At 48.6% G+C, this 21,947-nt stretch overlaps 2 protein-coding genes across 2 annotated transcripts; both read left to right on the top strand.

Moving 5' to 3' along the window:
• The first annotated feature begins 24 nt into the window (after window positions 1-24).
• LOC132902840 (NADH dehydrogenase [ubiquinone] 1 alpha subcomplex subunit 8-like) lies at window positions 25-564 on the top strand. The gene has a single exon (XM_060949397.1). The coding sequence runs from the start codon at window positions 25-27 to the stop codon at window positions 562-564; it is 540 nt and encodes a 179-aa protein (XP_060805380.1).
• Window positions 565-19,565: 19,001 nt separating this feature from the next.
• LOC132902814 (uncharacterized) lies at window positions 19,566-21,740 on the top strand. Its single transcript, XM_060949236.1, has one exon. The coding sequence runs from the start codon at window positions 19,566-19,568 to the stop codon at window positions 21,738-21,740; it is 2,175 nt and encodes a 724-aa protein (XP_060805219.1).
• The last annotated feature ends 207 nt before the right edge of the window (window positions 21,741-21,947 follow it).

Below are 21,947 nucleotides of genomic sequence, written 5' to 3'. Positions count from 1 at the left end.
AATTTACGCAATAACTGTTAGAAAATGGTGATAACCAAAGAAGTTGATCTTCCTACATTTGAAAGTCTCACCGTAGACGAGTTGAAATTATCAACGTCTACGCTGATTACGGCCGGGCCCCACCTCGGCAAGGCTTGCGAGTCCGTCAACAATGAGTTCATGCTGTGTCGGCAAGAGTTTAACGATCCTCGGCCCTGCGTCGACCTCGGGAAACGCGTCACAGCCTGCACTTGGGAGTTCTTCAAGCGCGTCAAGCAAAATTGCGCGCACGAGTTTAACCAGTTCGCCAATTGTGTAGATAAGAGCTCGGGAGACTACGCTTTCGGCCCGTGTCGCAAGACTCAGACAGCGTTTGCTGATTGTATGGACGTAAAGCTTTGTATCAAGCCTCCGCATTTCGGGTACTTTACTCGGGCTCGCGTGCATACAAGCCCGAGCCCGGCGCCCGAGGGCCCGCCGTGCCCGTGCCACCCCGTAGTGCCAGACGCGACGCCTTCGCTGCCGGACTGCAAGCCGAGGCCGCCAGCACGCTTCGGAGGTCGCCTCTATTGGTTTACTGAATGAGATTATGATGATTTTTATTGAAACAAAAATACTTTACTGTTTTAACTTGTCTTTAATGTTTTAACCTGAGTCGTAAGGTCGGCGTGTTTTTTTAATATTTATTACTTAGTTTTTATAATAAATAGTTTATTTCCTATAAAAAAATATACCTAGACATAAGCAGGTGTAGGTATACTTTTACTTACGTTATTTATTGCAGCTGTTCGTGACAATTTTCCCCTTTAGTAAGTATTATAAAATTCCTAACTACTCTACAGCGAACCCGATGTCCCCGATAAAGTAAAAGCAAAAAGCCGAGAACGCAATCGGGATAACACTAAAGATATAGAGAGATCGTCGATTGCTATTACTTTTATCGCAAGAATTTATCTTATTATGTTATGTAAACCGGAACACATTGTGTTCCTGACACTAGTAATAATAATATATATCTACATCTTTGAAATATTAAGTAGATTATTTACTCTCTATTTGCGGTAGTCTCGATCACCATAATCTTTTGTAATGTTACAGCTGTATAGCCGACGGGAAATTAAACTTATTAAACGTTGCTAAGGCCCAACGGTTTAGTTGACAGCTCGTCATTTCACGTATTTGGGCATTATCTTAATACGTCGCATTATTATCACGTCTCTTGGCTTAACTAGACAACATCTCCTACTTGTCTCATGCTGTATTTCGTCACTTTCGCAATCCGTCCGACATTGTACAAAAAGGCATAAAAGTAAAATCCTAATTATTGTAATATTTTATAACCAATGGAAATGATTATAGATTTTTGTGACGAACTGTACAACTAATGAAAGACTGAAACTAAGCTAAGTTTCCGTCTTTCATTTAAGGAATAATCGTAATTAATAATCGTTGTTACGCGACTCGTGGCAGCAATATTGTACTTATCGTTATTTATTTTCTCTTATTCTAATTTTCTTTCTTTTTTAAAATATTTTTAATTTAACTGTAGATACCATGCACTCTATGATGGATGATTATTATTTTGTACCTATGGATTTTAACAGAGCGGGAATCGGGATAATATTGACGCCTTCACAACCGAAACAGATTTTCATAAAGATTATAGATAGGTACGAGTAGACGCATCCGCTAAGCAAACAGTTGGAATTACTCACGGGAACAAAGCCCTGAGCAAAACTGTCTTTTTTAATATGTAGAAGGTTAACAAAAGTAATTACATGCTGACAAAAACTTTTTCTTATATAAGTGGGTAAAATTTAACACTCCCAATCTGTGCAATTCTGAAAAAAAAACATTTTATTAGATATGGTTTTAAATCCACATCCACACTAATAATAAAGAGGAAAGATTTGTATTTTTGGATGTTTGTGTGGAATAAACTCAAAAACTACTGGTCCGATTTTGATAAAATTTGGCACAGATATAGAATAGACCTTCAAAAGTGACATAGGCATAAATTTGTTTTGAAATAAATTAGTTTTCAGGTAGATTACTCAACATTTATAAAGTAATCCGGGAAAAAAAGCGCTACCGAAAATCTTTCCGTGCGTGCGCTGGATCCACTGTTGATTATACAGACATACAATGTATTACAAAAATAAAGGTTTTTTGCAGATCTATAAAAAAATCTCAGAAAATTTAAGATTTTTAATGTCACGACTGCTATGAATAAATATGCTGAATCTAATCATCAAAAAATTTCCTCGTTCCCTTCACTAGACTTTTCAAAAACTGGAATACTTACTTCCAAAGCAGACACTGGACCGTATGAAGGTCGACGAAAATGCACTGATAAGTGGGTTAGAGATAATTTAGCAAAGTAAAGGGCAGTGTTGTAACCTGTTGCCATCCGACTGCGCAGTGCAAGGAATTATTATCGGTATTGGATAATTTGACCTTTGGTTATTGTGGTTATAGAATATTCGTGTTGTGTCTGATGACAGTGCCCGGCATGTGAATTGAACTATGCGCAAGTGGCTAACAACTTTATTGCGCCCAAAGATAATGTTAATAATGAACAGGAAGTAAATTGGTACATACTTATAAAATCGTGTATCTACGTAACTATATGTAAGATTTTATAAGTAATATCGTGATTTCTTTTTAGTTTATTTATTTTTAGTCTTCCTATAATTTTTTACTTTTCGTAGCCATATACGAGTAAAAGACATAAACGCGCTCAAATGTGAGAATATTTTGAAGATAAATACTGTATCCAAAATATAAAGATAAATAGTTGTAACGATAAAAAAACCACGAATAAACACGATGAATAACTCGACCTTTGTCTTGATATCAAATAATTATGCAAGCCTTAAAGCTACGATTGATTTATTATGTAGTCCGCGTGCGGTGATGTCTTTTGCTTAAAATACCGTGTGGTAGTATTCGTAGCAATACCTTTTTAATTAATTGTATAGACATACATACATATGATCACGTCTATATCCCTAGCGGGGTAGACAGAGCCACCAGTCTGAAAAAGACTGATTGGCCACGCTCAGCTGTTTGGCTTAGTGATAGAATTGAAATTCAAATAGTGACAGGTTGCTAGCCCATCACCTAAAAGAGGAATCTCAGGTTTATAAGCCTATCCCTTAGTCGCCTTTTACGACATCCATGGGAAAGAGATGGAGTGGTCCTATTCTTTTTTGTAATGGTATCGGGAACCACACACCGCACCATTGTATAGACATATAATATAAATACCCAGAATATTTATATTGCATTTATGTGATATAAAAAGTTCGATTCGTCAATAAGACAATAAAAATTATACCTACAGTTCCATTCTACGTTAGGTGTAAATAATTTCCTCTACCGACAAAATTGATTGTATAAATTGAGTTGTATAATGTACGTCATTAAGGCCTTGTGCTTAATCCAGATAACTATGACTGTATAACCATTACTTGTATACTTCACGATTAATTTGTGTAAATTGCGAAAGTTTAGTTAAGTAGGTTCTTATAGCTGCGGAGTTCCAAATAATACAGTTTTCGCCGACCTTGTCGCATTCACGAGTCAATGTGGACCAGACAAACCGAAGAATCTGATTTCACGAGCAATTAATCTCCTAATTACGATATTATCTACAGTTATTTACGTTTGTCTAGGTAGGTTTTTTTGTTTTATACAATAATACTTATGAACTACCGGCTGATTAAATTGTGTCATCACGCCTTCTGCTGTAAGTACCTACCTATGAATAATACAGTACATAAATATTTTTTATTTTTTTGGCATCTTAACAATTGTTATCCACACTAAAAAAAAATTGCATTTTTGTTTGTATGTAACGAATAAACCCAAAAACTATGGGACTGTTTTCTAGACTAGATATTCAGGAGTAACATAACTTATTTTCAGAAATTTCCCACGGAAGCGAAACCCCACGCAAAAGTAATTATTTGTTTGTTATTTAGGCCATATATAAGTAGAATGCACTGGTACTCTGTAGCAATTTCATTGCTTCAACATAATGGGTTGTAGTAAAGTAAATGTCTGTTCGCTTCCACTTAATATGTGTATAAATGGTATTTAATAAAGCTTTAGCTGAAATGTCACGTTTTATAATTTAAGTTTGGTAGGTAATTTATAGTAGCTAGTCTTAAATATTGCAAAAGCTGCATGATGTCAATTATCGATATTGTTGTCCGATTGAATCTAGTAGGTAGATGTTATATCGACGTCCTAGCGCTAGCCTCCGACTTTGCACGGGTCAAATATACCTACATATAAGTATTTTGCAGCCTATGTATTTGTTTAAGTACCTACATACATTTTCACCTTTTAATCAATAGCATTCAGTTTCTAAATGGCAGTAAATAAAAGCATTGTTTCTTAGTTCTGCTAAAACAAACTTTAAGAGTTCAGAGTTTTTGATCCACCGCGTTATGCATTAGTTTTACCTCGAAGCTTGTGTGCGTTACCCTGCACATTTTATTTTTCATTATGCAATGAATACCGGTTGGTTACATGTGCCGTGGTGACCTGTTACTCCGTGTAGAATGTTGGTCATTTTTCTCAGTAAGGATATTGCTAAATTGCAAAATGAAGTCCGTGTGGAGAGGACTGACCTCCATGCGTTAAGTATTTCCCGGATCGAAATCAAACATCCTTCCCGTCAGCTTAGTACTCACTTTGTAATCATCCATGATAGATGTACCTAAGCATCTTTATGTAAATAGAAGATACTGATTTAACCTTGAAAATAGTTACATATTAAACGGGAAGTAAAAACGAACACAGGCTCAGTAATGGGTAAGGATTAAACATGTATGGTTTTCGTTTCCTTTCTATCTGAACAGAATTTATTTGGGTCTTCCTATAATTCCACCTCCTGCCGAAGGTTAGCTATCATAACAGCTATTCTAATGTTCGATGCTGCAGCTGTCTTAGTTTTTTAAGTCATGAGCTACGTCTTCTGCCAGGTTTGCCTGTTTGCCATTTTACAAATATTAATGTACTTAATTACACAAATTAAAACCTCTCTATTTGCACACGTAATGACTATGATACTAAACCAAATCCCGGCCAATATGTGGGCCCGTGTACTCGTAAATTCAAGCATAGGTATTTGCATACCTACTCATATATTGACTCGCTTTTCTCATCTCTATTTAGTATGACTAAAGAATAAAACTACTGGACCGATTTTAAAATCAAACAACTCTCTTGACAAGAACATATCGAAGTACCTAAGTATTTTCGTTTAGCTGCTTCTTTAGTTAATACGAAGACAGAAATTATTATTTCTATTTGTTATTGTGTTTCACCTAAATACCTAATATTGCTTGTTAGGGAACACCTGGACATACCACCTTCTCAAACTGTTTGCCTGAATTTGATGCCTATTGAAGCGGACATTTACAATGCCGCTAGTGATAAGAATTTTTATGGAAGAAAAATTTGTATCGGAGGTTGAGTGCTGATTTGTACTGTACCAGAGATTCCCAAAACCATTAGTAGAGGTTGGTTGGCGTAACCGGCATTTCGCGTGTCAATACACAACTTTTGGGGTTAAACACTTTACCTAGAGCAGTTAGTTCGGCAATACAACTGCTGATCACTTCTATTGGGGGTATAAAACCTACACTAATTGAAACAAATCTCGCAAGACACTCAACGGTCTCCTATTATACGCTTCTACTGCACCTTTTTGCTACGGTCGCAGTATCATCATTTAATTATGACCATGTCGAGGCATAATAAATCTGAGTAGAATCTGTTGGTATCTAGCATATACGTTATAATAAGTTGTTTAAGTGTACTTGTTTTTATGCTTCAATTGAATAATTAGTTTCTTTCTTTCTAATTACCAAGTTCGTGCTATCTTAGCTGTCGCCTCATTTATACCGCGCTGCACACAGTAGATTAATAAATATGTGTCGGACTCCGGGCCTTGTAGTATGTTTGGTTGAAAATATATTTTCAAATTTTTTTTAGTTTTCTATGTAGGTAAATAAGATCACATCCGATAAGTTTCATAAGTATGGTATTTAAAAAAATTATGAACCTACTAGGTACGTAGGTACTAATTTTATACTCCGAATACACACAGACCTTAGTACAGACTACAGGTTTATTTTTTACTGAACAATTTTTATTTCAAATCTGTGTCTGACGACGTTTGCTAAATCAATCGATTAGTAAGAAACATTATTTCTCAACCATTGTAGAGAAAATTGGGCATAAGTTTCAAAATAAATGTTTAAATTAAAGTAACTAGTGGCTAGAAATGATTGTTTACATTTTAAACTCAATAATCCACCTAAACTTACCTATGTCTAATCGGCCGAAGGAAAATATCACTAACGAAAACAGTTTAAATAAATGCATTTTGAGCTTATAAAATCACTTTTGTATACTGTTTTAAGAACACTGATCACATTTAATAGACTGGAATGGCACGTGCTGTAGAATGGGGGGCGATCAGCTTACAGGCGGTTGCCTGCTGCTCTTGGAGGCTGCTGACTCACTGATGCTAGTTCTTCTGGCGAACGGAACCAACCGCCGTTGCATAAGTCCGCCCGTGTTGATACAGATAATCATTTGGGGGACACCAGTACTTTCGCTACATTTTATTGCTCCAATGCTTGTGAACAAGTCGTTCAAGTTGCTCTCCTTTTAAATGACAATCGCCCTGCCATATCGATTTATTGTATAACACTTTATAGGAACTGGTTACACATTGTTTCTGTGAATTTATTAATTACTTACTTACTACCTACTTAGTACAGGCGCGGTTTACAACACCCGCAAAAAGGTACCTTATTTATCCGTCCACTCTCCATGTCATTTTGAATACGTGAGTAAGTACATAAGGTCACGCCTGATTACCAGTTTATAGCTAGGTGTAACTAATTAACTTTTCTGTCTTGTGGGATAACGCCGCGGTAAATTATCTTTTTTGTTGTAGAATTCTAGGTGTTTTCTCACGAATTTACTTGCCTCCAAGATGTATATTGAGGGTAAAGTCAAAATTTGTAGGTTTTGAAAGTGAGGTTTGCAGGTATCTGTCCCTTGAACATTATTTATTATCCGAATACAATTTTTCTGTAGGATAAAACGTTTATCTGCGTCAGTGCTATTTCCCCAGAGAACAATTCCGTATATTAGCCACGAGAATGCATTATGCATAATAGGCTGTTAAGGCAGTGTTTTTGTTTGTCGTTTTTTTAACTTCCCGGAGTGCGTAAATGAATTTAGATAATTTTGTTGCTATTTTGTTAATATGGACTTTCCAATTTATATTTGTGTCCAACACCAACCCAAGTAGTTGAAAACTACTAACGCATTCATTTTTATGCCATTATAGGTGAAGTCTATATTTAAAGGGGGTTTTTGATAGGGTCGAAATTCCATTATTTTTGTTTTAATAAAATCAATGTCAAGATTGTGGTCGGATAGCCATGATATTACGCAGTCAATAAAATTTGTGTAATTATTTGATTTACATCGTCCGTTTTTAAGTATGGTATTAAAATAGATACGTCGTCCGTATATATATATAAGAAATAATAAGTATCCGACAACACTATATTGGGGAAAAGAACACGGCATGTGAGCGGTTTCTGATCTGACTGGTATAATCGTTCCCGAATCATAGTCAAAAATAGTCTATTTCAACATATTGCTCCCTATTTTGCAAATACGATTTAAACCAATCAAGAGCAACTCCCCTTATGCCTACTACCTGTAATTTATCCAATAATATATTGTACTGGACCCTGTCATATGCCTGTGTCATATCTAGCAATATTCCAATACCATATTTTTTATCGTTTAACAAGTTTAGTATTTCTTGTATATATTTAAAAGTCGCAAGTGTAGTGGATTAATTTTTCCGGAAACCATTTTGGCAATCGTCAAGGATGTTAAATTTTTCACAATAATTATAGGCTTGTATGCACATTGTTCCGTTTGCGTAAGAACATGGAATTTTCTGGGGGATGTAGTGCGGGCCGGCCTGGTGGCTGCGTGGAGCCACCAGGCATCCCAACTGATGCAAAGTATTTATTAAATGCGTTGACCACTGCATTTGGATCCGACGTCAGATTGTTATGAATGTTCAAATCTATGTTGTTATGCAGGTTTCGTGTGTTTTTATTTATTCTTTTTTTTATTTCGTCAAACTTAAGTATCTTTGCGATACCTAAATATCATCAAAACTCTTCAGCCGTTTTGAGGTAAGTACAACAATATAAAACCACATAAATGTACCTGTGGAGTTCACATACAAGTACCACAGAGATTACTACGCGTCGCGACGCCGCGCTCTGTGCTGCGTGCCCCCCACCACCGCGCGAGTTACACTGTGACGCGTATTAGGTGTGAAATTAATTAATATTGTATAAATTCATGTAAATTTTGTAAAATAAATCAGGATTCGCCAGTCGCTTCGAAGAAATTTCTACGAGTACGAGCCGATTCTGTTTCCGCGATTGGGGAAGACGTAGCCACGCCCCCCCAACACCCCGCAAACAATATTTGCGTAGGAGAGGATAGCTCCCGGCGGAAACCCCTGCCAGGACTTCGGGACTGATTTGCTCGCATCCCCCTAGTAGCCGGCCTCCCACCAGCGGGTCTCACCGGTGAAAAGGGGTTGGGTAGTCGGCCCCGTTGTTCCTTCGGCTGCTCGGGAGCGACTCCACTCCCGCGCGTCGTCCGGGCTCCGAAATGGAGCCCCCCCCCCGGGAAGGGGTAGGTGCGGGTCCCCCGCACCCCTCCCCCGACATCGCCCAAACGCATACGCCACCAGCGGCGTATGCTACGCCGACGGGCGTTTTTCACGCGCCCGCCGCCGCCGTCTCCGCCGCTGCTGTCGCCGCGGCGCTCTCTGCCGCCGATGCCGCCGCCGCGGCTCCCGCCGCCGCAGTGACGAACACCAACACGGCGACGACGACGACCGCAGCAGCACCTATTGTAACTGCCGCCGTCACCGCCGCCGCCATCACCACCGCTGCCGCCACCGCGGCCAACACCGCTGCCGCCACCGCCGCCGCCACTTCCGCCGCCGCCGCTGCCGCCGCCGCCACCGCCGCCGCCGCCAGCGCCGTCACCCCGGCCACCGACGCCTCCGCGGCAGTCATGACCGCCTTCGACGCTACCGCCGCCCTCGCCGCCGCACCCACACCCGCGCCCCTCGCGTCCCTGTCCCCAAAGGGATGGATGAAGAGGGACGCGGAGATTCTCGTTCGGCTGGTCAAGGGGAACTGGCTGTCGCCGGGGTTGGCCCAGTGGATGGCCGTATACCTGCGCCTCCAAGAAAATGAGGTGCGGGGGGTCGCCCCGTCGGTCGCCGACCTGACGGCGTTGGACGCAGCGAGGCGGGGGGTGATTGCACTGCCCCCCGTCGATATGGGAACTCCGAGGGGGAGGGTAATTACCTCCCTCCTGAAGAGGCCGGCCAGCCCAGAAGAAGAAGGCCAAAAGAAAAAGCCGCGCGCCATCAACATGGGGGAGGAGGAATCCCGCTCCTCCACGCAGGAACCGTCGTCGTCGGGGTCTATGGCGGACCTGACGATGACGGAAGCAAGCCGCCGCCCCCTGCAGCGCGCGGCCACAATGGCGTCGGAGCGCGGCTCTGAGGCCGCCGCCGCCGCCGCCGCCGCCGCCGCCGCCGCCGCCGCCGCCGATGCAATGATGAAGCCTCCGCCGGCCGGAAGATCAGCGATCCCGAGATGGCAGTCCCGGGACCCGCGCCGTGCCCAAGCGGGGGCGGACTCAAATCGCGCGCCCGCCCACGCGTCCGCCCAGGCGCCCGCCCAGGCGCCCATGCAAGCGGCCGCCCACGCAGCCGCCCGCCCGCCCGCCCAAGCAGACGTCCGCCCGCCTAACCAGGCGCCCGCCCAAGAACCTGCCCGCCCGCCCAATCAAGCGCCCGCCCTGGCAGCCGCCCGCCCGCCCAAGCAAGCGCCCGCCCTAGCGGCCGCCCGCCCTAGCGGCCGCCCGCCCGCCCAACCAGGCGCCCGCCCTAGCGGCCGCCCACCCGCCCAGCCAGGCGCCCGCCCTAGCGGCCGCCCGCCCGCCCGCCCAGACGTCCGCACAGGCGCCCGCCCAAGCGCCCGCCCAAGCATCCGCCCAACGCGCGCCGCCCTCGCTGGCCGCTCCCGCGGTATCATTCGCCCGGGTAGCGGCTAGCGCCGGAGCCCCCTTGCCACAACGGAAGGGGGCACAACGGGGAGCAGTGCCTCGCGCCCCGCCCACCACTTCAACACCTGCCGCCTCCAGTTCGACCACAGCTGTGGCCTCCTCTGGAACCGCAGCCCTCGCAGCCACCGCCACCGCCGCCGCCGCCGCCGCTGCCGCCTCAGCCGCCCCGCCGACGGCACAAGCGCCCCGGGAGCCGCGCTACCCAAGGATCTGTGTGGACCACCTGCCCAACTGGGTGGTCCATTTCAGGGAAATTAGCCGACTGCTGGGACGCTCGCCGGCCGCCGTCGCACGCGGAAGAGGCGTGCACTTTACGCCAAAGGACGGCAACGAATATAGGACAGTCCAGAGGTATATCAACACTCTGGATGTCCAATGGCACTCATATTCGTTGCCGTCGGACCGTCCCTTGAAGGTGGCCATCCGCGGGCTGCCGCCCGACACGGAGGAGGCCGCGCTAAAAGAAGACCTGGAGGAGAAGGGTTTCACCGTGGAAGCCATCAAAGCCATCCGGGGCAGGGGAGATCGCCCCGGATGTGTCTTCTTCGCCCTCCTGGCCAGAACACAGAACTGCCAGGAGGTATTCACGGTTAAGGAGCTCCTTCACTGGCCGACCCTGAAGGTGGAGGCGTGGAGGGGGAAGCAGGGACCCGCCCAGTGCCACAGATGTCAGTTGTTCCGACACTCGTCGGTCAACTGCCACCGAGCAACCGTCTGCGTGCGCTGTGGAGGGCCCCACAAGGCCACGGACTGCGAGCGGCCATTGGACCAGCCCGCCACCTGCGCCAATTGCGGTGGACCGCACCCGGCGAATCACTCTTCGTGCCCGGTGCTGCGGCGCGAGGCCAGAAACAGACGGGCTGGCCCGGTCGCTCGCAGCGGAACCGCCCCCACGCCTCAAAACACCACGTCCGAAGCAGCGGAGGCCTCACTGATGGCCCCCGCCAACCCACCGACCGCCAGGGGAGCAGAGCTCCCGAAAAAGAAAAGGAAGAAGAAGAAGAAGAAGAATGCCGCCGCCGTGAGCTCTGCCCCCGTGGCGGAGGAAGAAGCGGCTGCAACCGTGCCGCCTCCCCCGGCACCTCAAACCGTTCCCGCGCCTGCCTCGGCTGCGCCGATCCCGCCGGAGCACTTCTACGCACTGGTGCAGTCGGTGCAGCAGATGCAGGCACTACTGGCCGCCCTCGTCCCTGCGGCCCCCCTCAGAGGCGTACCCACCCCTAACCTTTAATTATGGATGGTACGCCTCTGAGGATCGTGTACTGGAACGCAGAATCGCTCCGGAGGAAGAAATACTTGCTGGCCAACTTCCTCCGGGAGCAGCACATCGATGTTCTCCTCGTCAGCGAGACCCACCTGCGGGATGACCAAAAGTTTGGCATCCCCAATTACATTACATACCGGAAGGATGAGAAGAGCCCGGTCAGTGGATATGCCTACCGGGGACTTGCAGTGTTGGTGAAGCGCAACATTATTCATCAGCCCATCCCCCACGTGGAGTTCCAGACAATGTACGCCCTCGGCGTGCTCATCAGCGTCGCCGGCCGCGAGCTGCGGCTGTTTGCTGCATACATACCGCCAGGGGCCAAGCTCGACACCAACGAGCTCTGGTCCCTACTGAACACTACCACGCCAACGCTTGTGGCTGGCGACTTTAACGCCAAGCACACAGCCTGGAACTCCACGAGGATCAACCGAAGCGGAAGAATCCTTCATCAGGCCGCTGTGGACCACGACTTCGAGCTGTTGGGGCCGGACGAACCCACCCACACCGACACGTTGGGAGGCTCCGACACCATCGACATCGTGGCCCACAGAGGGCTGACAGCGCTGCCAACACTGCACGTCTACCCGGACCTGCCGTCAGATCACCGGCCGGTTCTTCTCATCCTCCGGGACCTTCCGGCGAGGGTCACGCTGCCGAGGAGAACATCCAAAATAAAATGGGACCACTTCCATGACGAAATTGTGGGCGACAAGGCCAGTGTCGCCTTCAAGCGGGTCTCCACCAGCGAAGAGGTCGAGCTTGCGGCGAGTGCCATCACCCGCAGCATCCAGCACGCGCTCGACGCCGCACGGACCCCCGTGCCGGCCACCGCCAAATCCGAGCCGCTCCCGGCGCACCTCACCGCGCTGCTGGAGCGGAAGCGAAGAATGCGGAGGCTGTGGATGAGTACTCGCTGCCCAACACTCAAAGCCGACCTGAACAAGCTGGTGGAGACAATCAAGGACAAACTAGAGGAGCACGCAGCCAGATCGTGGGAGAACCACCTCTTATCGGTAGGCGGTGATATCCCCTCCGTTCACCGCCTCTGCCGGCAGTTGTCGGGCGTGCCACAACCCGTCCGGCCGCTGCTGGCAGCCGATGGCCTCCCACGGTTCAAGGCCGAAGACAGAGCTGAGATCTTCGCCGAGCATCTGGAGCGTCAGTTCACGCCGAACCCGATCGTGGACCAGGCCCACCACGACAGCGTCGTCGAGCACCTTCGGGAGTACCTTGCGGAGCCAGTGCCGGAGCTTGAGGATGCGGTATTCTTCACTCCCGGCCAGGTCAAGAGGACCATCCTGAAGCTGAAGCCCAGGAAAGCCCCGGGCGCAGACAACGTCACGAATGAGGCGCTTCGCCACCTACCGCCGGGATTCATCACGGCGGTGACGCGCCTCTTCAACGGCATTCTGCGCTCGGGCCACTACCCGAACATTTGGAAAACCGGAAGGGTGATCCTCTTGCCCAAGCCGGGGAAGGACCTCCGCAAGCCTGAGAGCTACCGGCCCATTACGCTTCTCAGCGCCCTCTCGAAGGTGTTCGAAAAACTGCTGCTCGGCCTTATACTGCCGCACATCACGCCGCGCGCCGAGCAGTTCGGGTTCCGACCCGAACACTCCACGACGCTCCAGATCGCCAGGCTTCTTGGCGAGATCTCAGCTGCTGCCAATCGCAAGGAGACCGTGGCTGTCGTGCTCCTCGACAACGAGAAGGCCTTCGACAGAGTATGGCACGAGGGGTTGCTATACAAACTGTCGAAGAGCCAACTTCCCAGAAGACTGACAAGGATTGTGGCCTCCTTCCTGAACGAGCGGAAGATCAGGGTGGCCGTCGAAGACGCCGTTTCTTCGGAGAAACCCGTCCGGGCTGGCGTTCCTCAGGGCAGCTGCCTGAGCCCGGCCTGCTACGCTGCGTACACCGACGACATCCCGGTCGCCGATGGAGCCAAGCTGGCTCTATACGCCGACGACGCGGCGTACTTCGCGAAATCCATAAACGCGAAGCACGCCGCCAAGAAGCTCCAAAAGGCACTCGACGCCCTGCCAGATTGGCTCCAGAAGTGGAGACTGTCGGTGAACGTGGCGAAAACGCAGGCCATTATCTCCGGGAACGCCGCCCCACCGCCGCCGCTGAAGCTCTTCGGGAAGGACGTGGCGTGGCAGCCACACGTCACCTACCTCGGGGTCAAGATCGACCGTGGACTTCGCCTGAAGACCCACGTCGATTCAGTGGTGCAAACTGTGAAGATGGCCAGGGGAAGACTGCGTCCAGTCCTCTCCTCCAGCCTCCCGCTGAAGACAAAGCTCGGGATCTACAAGACCTACGTTAGATCCCGCCTCACGTACGCAGCCCAGGCGTGGTACGCCTATGTCGCGGAGACAAACAGGCAACGTCTCCGTGCGCAAGAGAACCAATGTCTCCGCGACATCGTCAGGGCCCCACGGTACGTGAGGAACGCGACGATCCAGCGGGACCTCAAATGGGAGGGCCTGGACGCGTTCATCTCGCGTCTGGCCGGCGATATGTTCGGCAGGGCGGACAGGTCGGCGCACCCGCACCTTGTGGGTATCGCGCCTCTCCACGCTCGCCCGCCGGACCGAAGACACTGGCCATCGCCGAGAGAAGCCATTTTCACAGCGAACACCACTGCAGGCGCCGCACCAGCGGCGCCCGTTGACCCCGCAGGAAGAGGAAGACCTCATTAGTGGCCGCCACGGCCACGCTCGTGACCTGCCTGCCGTTGCAGGCAGCGTAGATATCCGCTGAAGAGGGCCACAATCCCTGAACAGCTACCCCACATTTCCGCCTACGGCGGAAATGCAGGAAGACCCACGACGAAATAAATCATTCTCATTACACATCTTTCTACTGGTATTTCATTTTGAGTAGTCCAAGCTCACAACAATTGGTGACCCCGATTCAAAAAAAAAGAAAAATATTCAAGAAAATGGAAAGAAAGGAAGAATATACTGACGCGTCCGCCTCTCCGGAAGCAGTTGCAAGGGAAGTCTCCACCATTTCTCTTCAGTCAAGAATACCATCATTTTGGCGAGCACAACCGAAACTGTGGTTTGCACAATTTGAGGCCGTGGTATCATCATACAAGACCAGTGAAGATCAGAAATATAATCTCGTTATCGCCGTATTAGAAAGAACAGACATCGAGCAAGTGAGCGATATCATCTGCAATCCCCCATCTGCTGGAAAATATCAGGCTCTGAAGAAGAGATTGTTGTCGGTGTACGAGGAATCAGAGTCCAAACAATTTCAAAAGCTGTTAGGAGGATTAGAACTGGGAGAACAGAAGCCTTCACAACTTCTTCGTGTTATGCGAGATTTATCCGGAACAAAAGTCGCTGATGATGCCCTGAAAGTTCTGTGGATGGGACATTTACCGTCACAAGTACGAGCCGTGCTGTCTGTCAGCACAGAATCCTCGCTCGACACCATGGCCACGATGGCAGACAAAATGATGGAGCACACAGAACAAACCGTAGCAGAAATTCGACAGGATGCAACCCCTGGAAGCAGCAGCGGAGCACAAAACAATTTGCAATTTCAAGTATTAAGCAAACAAATAGAAAAGCTTACACTCGAGATTGCCGCTCTCAAGGAAGATCGATCCAGATTTCGTGGTCGTCAGCCCTTTAGAAACCCCCGTCGAAACAAATCGTCAACAAGATCGAAGTCGAGAAATGGAAGAAAACCAGGTGACCCAGAATGGGAGTGCTCCTACCACTATCGTTTCGGTGATAGGGCCAGAAAATGCCAGTCACCCTGCGCTCGACGACGGTCGGAAAACTAGAAGCAACATCGACGGTGGCGGGCGTTGGTGTTATTAAAGGGAGTAACCGCCTCTGCATCAGGGAGCTGAACACAAAGGAGCGTTTTCTCGTTGACACCGGCGCAGACATATCTGTATTAGCAGCAAGAAACAGAAAACAAACTCCGAGCAACACCTACAAACTGTACGCAGCGAACAATACGCCGATACGAACCTACGGAGAGAAAACTATAGATCTCAACATAGGACTTCGTCGCACATACAGATGGACTTTCATCGTTGCCGACGTACAGACATCTATACTGGGGGCAGATTTTTTACGAAATCACAAGTTACTCGTCGATCTACATCAAAAGAAACTCATAGACAGCGTCACCGATTTGAAGATAGAAGTCATAGAAACAACAAGTGATCAGCCGTCAGTATACATCATAGACAAAAATCACATATATCAAGATATCTTAAAAAAATATCCCGATGTACTACGCCCGATGTCATTGAGAGAACCAACAAAACATAGCGTTACACATCACATCGAAACCACCGGCCCCCCACTCTTCGCCCGGCCTCGACCCCTACCACCCGACAAGTACAAAGCAGCCAAGATGGAGTTCGAGAAAATGATGGAGATGGGTATTTGCCAACCGTCCAAAAGTCCATGGGCAAGTCCATTGCACGTCGTCACTAAGAAAAATGGCTCACTTCGTGTTTGTGGAGACTACAGAAGACTTAACGCCGTGACTGTACCCGACCGTTATCCCATACCAAGAATTCAAGACTTCACATACAGATTGCACAATAAGAAAATATTTACGAAATTGGACTTGAAAATGGCATACTATTGGATCCCAATCAAAGATGAAGATAAAGCAAAGACAGCCTTAATTACACCGTTTGGACTCTTCGAATTTAATTGCATGACGTTTGGTCTACGAAACTCAAGCCAAACATTCCAAAGATTCATGCACGAGGTACTGCGAGGCTTGGATGACATCGTATATTCATTCATCGACGATTTATTAATATTTTCAAATACTCCGGATGACCACAAAAAGCACATAGAACAAGTCCTGGAACGCCTAAGTAAATATGGAGTATCGTTAAATATCGAGAAATGTGAATTCGGAAGAAACAAAATTGAATTCCTCGGTTATCAAGTCTCAGTGGAGGGGATAACACCGACCGATGAACGCACGCGCGCCATCTCTAACTATCCGAAGCCAAACACTGTGCAAGATCTCAGAAGATTTCTCGGCATGGTCAACTTCTATCGTGACTGCCTACCTCATCAAGCTGAACATCAATATGAACTGAACAAGTACTTGCATAACGCCAAGAAAAACGATAAGACGCCGATAATATGGACAATTGAAGCAGAAACAGCTTTCGATACATGCCGACAAAGCATTCTCGAAGCCACCACATTATCGCATCCAATGCCCGGTGCACCGTTATCATTGATGACCGACGCATCTGACTGCAGTTTGGGCGCAGTGCTACAACAGAAAGAAAAAGATGCATGGAAACCACTCGCATTTTTCTCAAAGGCTATGAGCGAAACGCAACGGCGATACAGCGTGTACGATCGCGAATTACTAGCTATGTACACCGCTGTCAAACACCTACGTCGACTTATAGAGGGGAGTGAAATAACTATTTACACCGATCACAAGCCGCTAGTAAACGCCTTAACAAGACCGCCGAGCAGCAGTGACACACCGAGAAGAGAAAGACAACTCCATTATATTAGCCAGTTTTGTACAAAAATCAAATTCATACATGGAGAGAGAAACCAAGCTGCAGATGCCATGTCACGTATAGAAGAAATAGAATTGCTCACATGGATAGATTACGAAAAATTATCACAAGAACAGAGAAAAGATGTCACCCTGCAAGATTTGAGAAAACATCCAAAGTTAACCTTTGCCGACAAAATTTTTGCAGGCGTCACTCAACCTATCACATGCGAAACATCGACGGGAAAAAATCGACTTTATCTACCGAAAGCTTTTCGTTACGCTGCTTTCAAAGCGCAACACGAATTAAGCCATCCAGGAATACGCACATCGAGAAGAATAATGACTTCAAAATATTTTTGGCCGTCGATAAACAAGGACGTCGGAACATGGGCCAAATCCTGCATTGGGTGTCAGCGTGCGAAAATTCATAGACACGTAGTCAGTCCCTTGGGCGAGTTTTCACCGGCAAGAAGATTTGAACATATACATACAGACATCGTTGGACCTCTGCCGATCTCGCAAGGTTACCGCTATCTCGTGACGATAATCGATCGCAATACAAACTGGATGGAAGCTATACCGGTCAAAGAGATCACCGCCAATATTGTTGCTCAAGCTGTCTACGAAGGATGGATATCGAGATTTGGATGTCCCATAAGAATCACCACGGACCAAGGCCGACAGTTCGAGTCATCTTTATTCAATGCACTAATGAAGAAATGTGGTATAAGGCGCATAAGAACTACAGCTTATCATCCTCAAGCTAATGGAAAAGTGGAAAGATTCCATCGCACATTGAAGGCGGCATTGATGGCCAGAGACGCAATTTCAAAGTGGAAAGAAGATTTACCCACAGTTTTGCTTGGCTTACGCACTGCACTTCGTGATGACAACACTAGTCCTGCACTGATGACTTATGGTTCTACGCTACGAGTCCCGTTCGATTTCTTTGTACCTACGAAGTCAAAGAATGAAGACGCCGAATTCATCCGTCAGTTTACAGAGACAATGTCAACATTCACACCTGTACAGAGAAAAATCGCATCGAGCAAGAATCTCTTTGTATATAAGGAATTGTCAAATTGCAGTCATGTATTCGTTCGCAATGACACCGTAAGAAGCCCGTTAACAGCGCCATATGACGGCCCATACAAAGTGATTGAGCGACACAGCAAACATTTTAAGATTGAATTGCCTCTACGAGCATCCAACATATCCATAGATCGACTCAAACCGGCGCACATAATCAATCTAGACGACAACATAGCAGCGAACGCGCAACAGAGCCATCCCCACTCTTCGGAACCCGCACCCGCGGCAAACACAGGTCCGCGCGCGCCGTCGGTTCACACACCGAGTGCGCCAAAACCACGCATTGTCATGAACAAGCCAAGAACACAGGAGACATTAACTAATTCGAAGACATCAAGATATGGAAGAAAAATCAAACCTAGTGTACGCTTCGCTTGAAGGGGGATAATGTGGAGTTCACATACAAGTACCACAGAGATTACTACGCGTCGCGACGCCGCGCTCTGTGCTGCGTGCCCCCCACCACCGCGCGAGTTACACTGTGACGCGTATTAGGTGTGAAATTAATTAATATTGTATAAATTCATGTAAATTTTGTAAAATAAATCATTCTCATTACACATCTTTCTACTGGTATTTCATTTTGAGTAGTCCAAGCTCACAACAATTATTACGCGTCGCGACGCGTAGTAATCTCTGTGGTACTTGTATGTGAACTCCACATACCATACACATAGGTGTGCCGTGTGATTCCCGGCACCATTACAAAAAAAATAGGACCACTCCATCTCTTTCCCATGGATGTCGTAAAAGGCGACTAAGAGATAGGCTTACAAACTTGGGATTCTTTTTAGGCGATGAGTTAGCAACCTGTCACTATTTGAATCAGAATTCTATCATTAAGCTAAATAACTGAACTTGGCTATTCAGTCTTTTCAAGACTGTCGGCTCTGTCTACCCCGCAAGGGATATAGACGTGACCATATGTATGTATGTAAGTGTTAGATACCTCATAATCTTACACAAAAATATTATTTAAGTAAATGGGTACTTAGGTAAAAAACAGCATGAATAATAAATTCTGTTGCTTGATCTTTGATCCGGTGATAGCGGCGGGCTGACAAGTCACTGGGCTGGTGCACCCTGGGCGATGGTTAATAACTCTCCGCTATTAGGGGTTTTGTTATCCATCGGCAAATGTCCTGACACATGGACGGGTTGAATAGCCTAACTGGCTTCTGGGCAGACGCTTTTGCGTCCAGGTCCGCCTACCAGTCGCTCCCTCTTGTCTGCCCTCAGACAGTGAGTGGATGTGACTCGCGCGGCGTCAGGTTTCGGCTCGGCGCCGGGCAACTCGTTACCCCAAATTGATGGGGCCGAGGACGTTTCGTCGCGAGGAAGAAAACCTCAATAAAAAATAACCCTAATCCCAAGGTCGGGCGTGCCGATGGGATGAATGGCGGGGGGGGAGTCCCGTCCCAAGCGCCCACTGAAGAGGTGGAGGAGATCAGGGACCTCACCCTGTTAAAAAAGGAAATCAATGAAAATGGCGTCTAAGAAAACTACAATACCCCAGGAGGGTACCGACTCCCAAGGAGTCGGAGAATCCCTCCCCACGCCTTCGGGCGTGGGCTGCCCCACCGTATCTGGGGGGGGCACTTACCGCCAGAGGGACGCAAGTCCCTCCCAATTGTCGACACGGTCGACGAGCCGAGGGTCGCTAATCCTCGCGCCGACATCCGACGAGGACTACGACAGCCTTCCGGAAGCCACAATGATGGAAGACCTCAAGGACGGCAGGGGCAGTGTTCCCCGCAAACGGAAGGCGCTGGAGGGGCCTACACTAAGATCGCGAGGCCCCAAAATCAACACAGCCACGAGGGGCCGTCACGCTGGTCGGCGCACACAAACTTCGCCACCAAAGAGGAGGGCCGAAAACATTGAGGAGGACACGCTCCCTGAAAAGGGTGCAAAATTTAGCGAGCCCAAAAGAGGGCGTGCGCCGGCAAAGGCGACCAGTGCGGGGCTGAGCCAGGCTAAGGCCAGGCTATCACAAATGGCGTCGGAATTCGCCGAATTCGAAGATGAGGCGGACAGAGCGGCGGGTTATTTAAAAGATCCCCAAGAGAACACCAGTGAGGCCTCAATAGTGGACGGTCAACTGGAGGTGGTGCGCAAGGCGGCTCGAACCGTACTTGAGGAGGCCAAGAAGTCGGGCAACCTCAAGGGGACAACTTGGGCGAAAATGAAGGCCGCCTGTGCCGAGATCCTCGCAGCGGCGGATAAAATCTCGGACCGAGGCGAAGAGGCAGAGGCCATCCGCAAAATGGCGGCCGACAACAAGAGAATGCGGGAGGAGTTGGCGCTGCTCAGGCAGGAGACCAAAGCCCTCCGTACCGCATTCTCGGAGAGGAAGGCCCCCAATGCGGAGACCCTAGACTCGACGGCCGATATTATGGCCCAAGTTGACCGCTCCATGCGGTCGTTCGGAGAGTCCCTCACCAGGGACCTTTTCCTCTCTCTGGGGGGAATGATGAATGACCGCATAAAGGAGCTAGAAAAGAGGGCTATTGTTGCCCCTCAGGAGGTGCTGCGTCCACCACTTGCGGCTGACCGTCGCAATAAGGAGGCTGGAAAGGCCCATGATGCCAAAAAAGTTAAGGCACCCATACAACCCGGAAATGTGGGGGCAGTTGCAGGTTCCACCCTGATGCCCCCGGCAAGACCTGGCCCGGCGCCCAAAGCGCCTAAAGCCACAACGGCAAAGGCCCAGCAAGCTCCCTCACAGGATGCTTCTGGCGCCCCACCCCAGGAGGAACCCTCCCCCTCCTCCTCTTGGACGGAGGTAGTGAAAAAAGGGAAAAATAAGGGGAAGGGGAAAAAATCCTCCCCCCCTGAGGTGGATAGTGCGGCTCCTCGCCCTACGGCCCCCGCACCGGTCAAGCGGCAGTATGCCCTTCCCAAATCGACGGCTGTGGTGGTGACTCTCAAGTCGGGTGCCACAGTCGACTACAAAACGGTGATGGGAAGGGTCACCACTATAAAACTGGCGACCGTGGGTGTGGATCACGTGGCGGTGAGGAGTACGGCGACGGGCGCCAGAATCATTGAGATTCCCGGAAACGACAGCAGCGTTGTCGCTGACAACCTTGCTGACAAAATCCGGGACCTGGTGGGGGATGTGGCCGAGGTCACGAGGCCGTATAAAACGGCCCAAATTAAAATCTCCGGGTTTGATGAATCAATCACCCCGGAGACCTTGCGGAATGAGGTGTCCCTGGCTGGCAAATGTCCACCGGAACATGTAAAGGTGGGGCAGATCCGAATGACACGGGACTTTACCGGGGCTGTCATCGTGACCTGCCCAGTAGCCGTGGCCAACGCCCTCGTGGCAGACGGCCGTATATTGATCGGTTGGTCGTCTGCCAAAATCACTGGCCTGGAACCCCTGCCCATGCGCTGTTTCAGGTGCATGGGTTTGGGCCATACGAGGGCGCTGTGCCCATCACCGGTGGACAGGTCGGAACTTTGCCACAGATGCGGGAAAACGGGGCACCTCACACAGCAATGTGTTGAGAAGGAGCCCTGGTGCGCGGTGTGCCATCATGCCAAACTCCCGGCGAAGCACACAATGGGAGGGAAGGCGTGTAACCCCCCGCGCACCAGGGGACGACTGGAGCCCACCGGGCTAAAAAGAGTAGGCAACACAATGGAGCACTAATGCCCAGACGTCAGCACCAAGCACTTGAGCTGCTGCAGTGCAACATCAACCACTCCGCCCGCGCGCAAGATCTCTTGCTGCAACACCTGGCGGAGTGGGGCATTAGTGCTGCCATTGTGTCTGAGCCGTACTTTGTTCCCCCACTCCCTACGTGGGTAAGGGACACGGAGGGAGAGGTCGCGGTGACCATACCCCGGTTGGGAGACC

Source organism: Amyelois transitella, chromosome 18 (assembly GCF_032362555.1).
Source record: "Amyelois transitella isolate CPQ chromosome 18, ilAmyTran1.1, whole genome shotgun sequence".
NCBI classification, from domain to species: Eukaryota; Metazoa; Arthropoda; class Insecta; order Lepidoptera; family Pyralidae; genus Amyelois; species Amyelois transitella.
The sequence above is the reverse complement of the archived record's forward strand: the minus strand, read 5'-3'. Positions and strand labels throughout refer to the sequence as shown.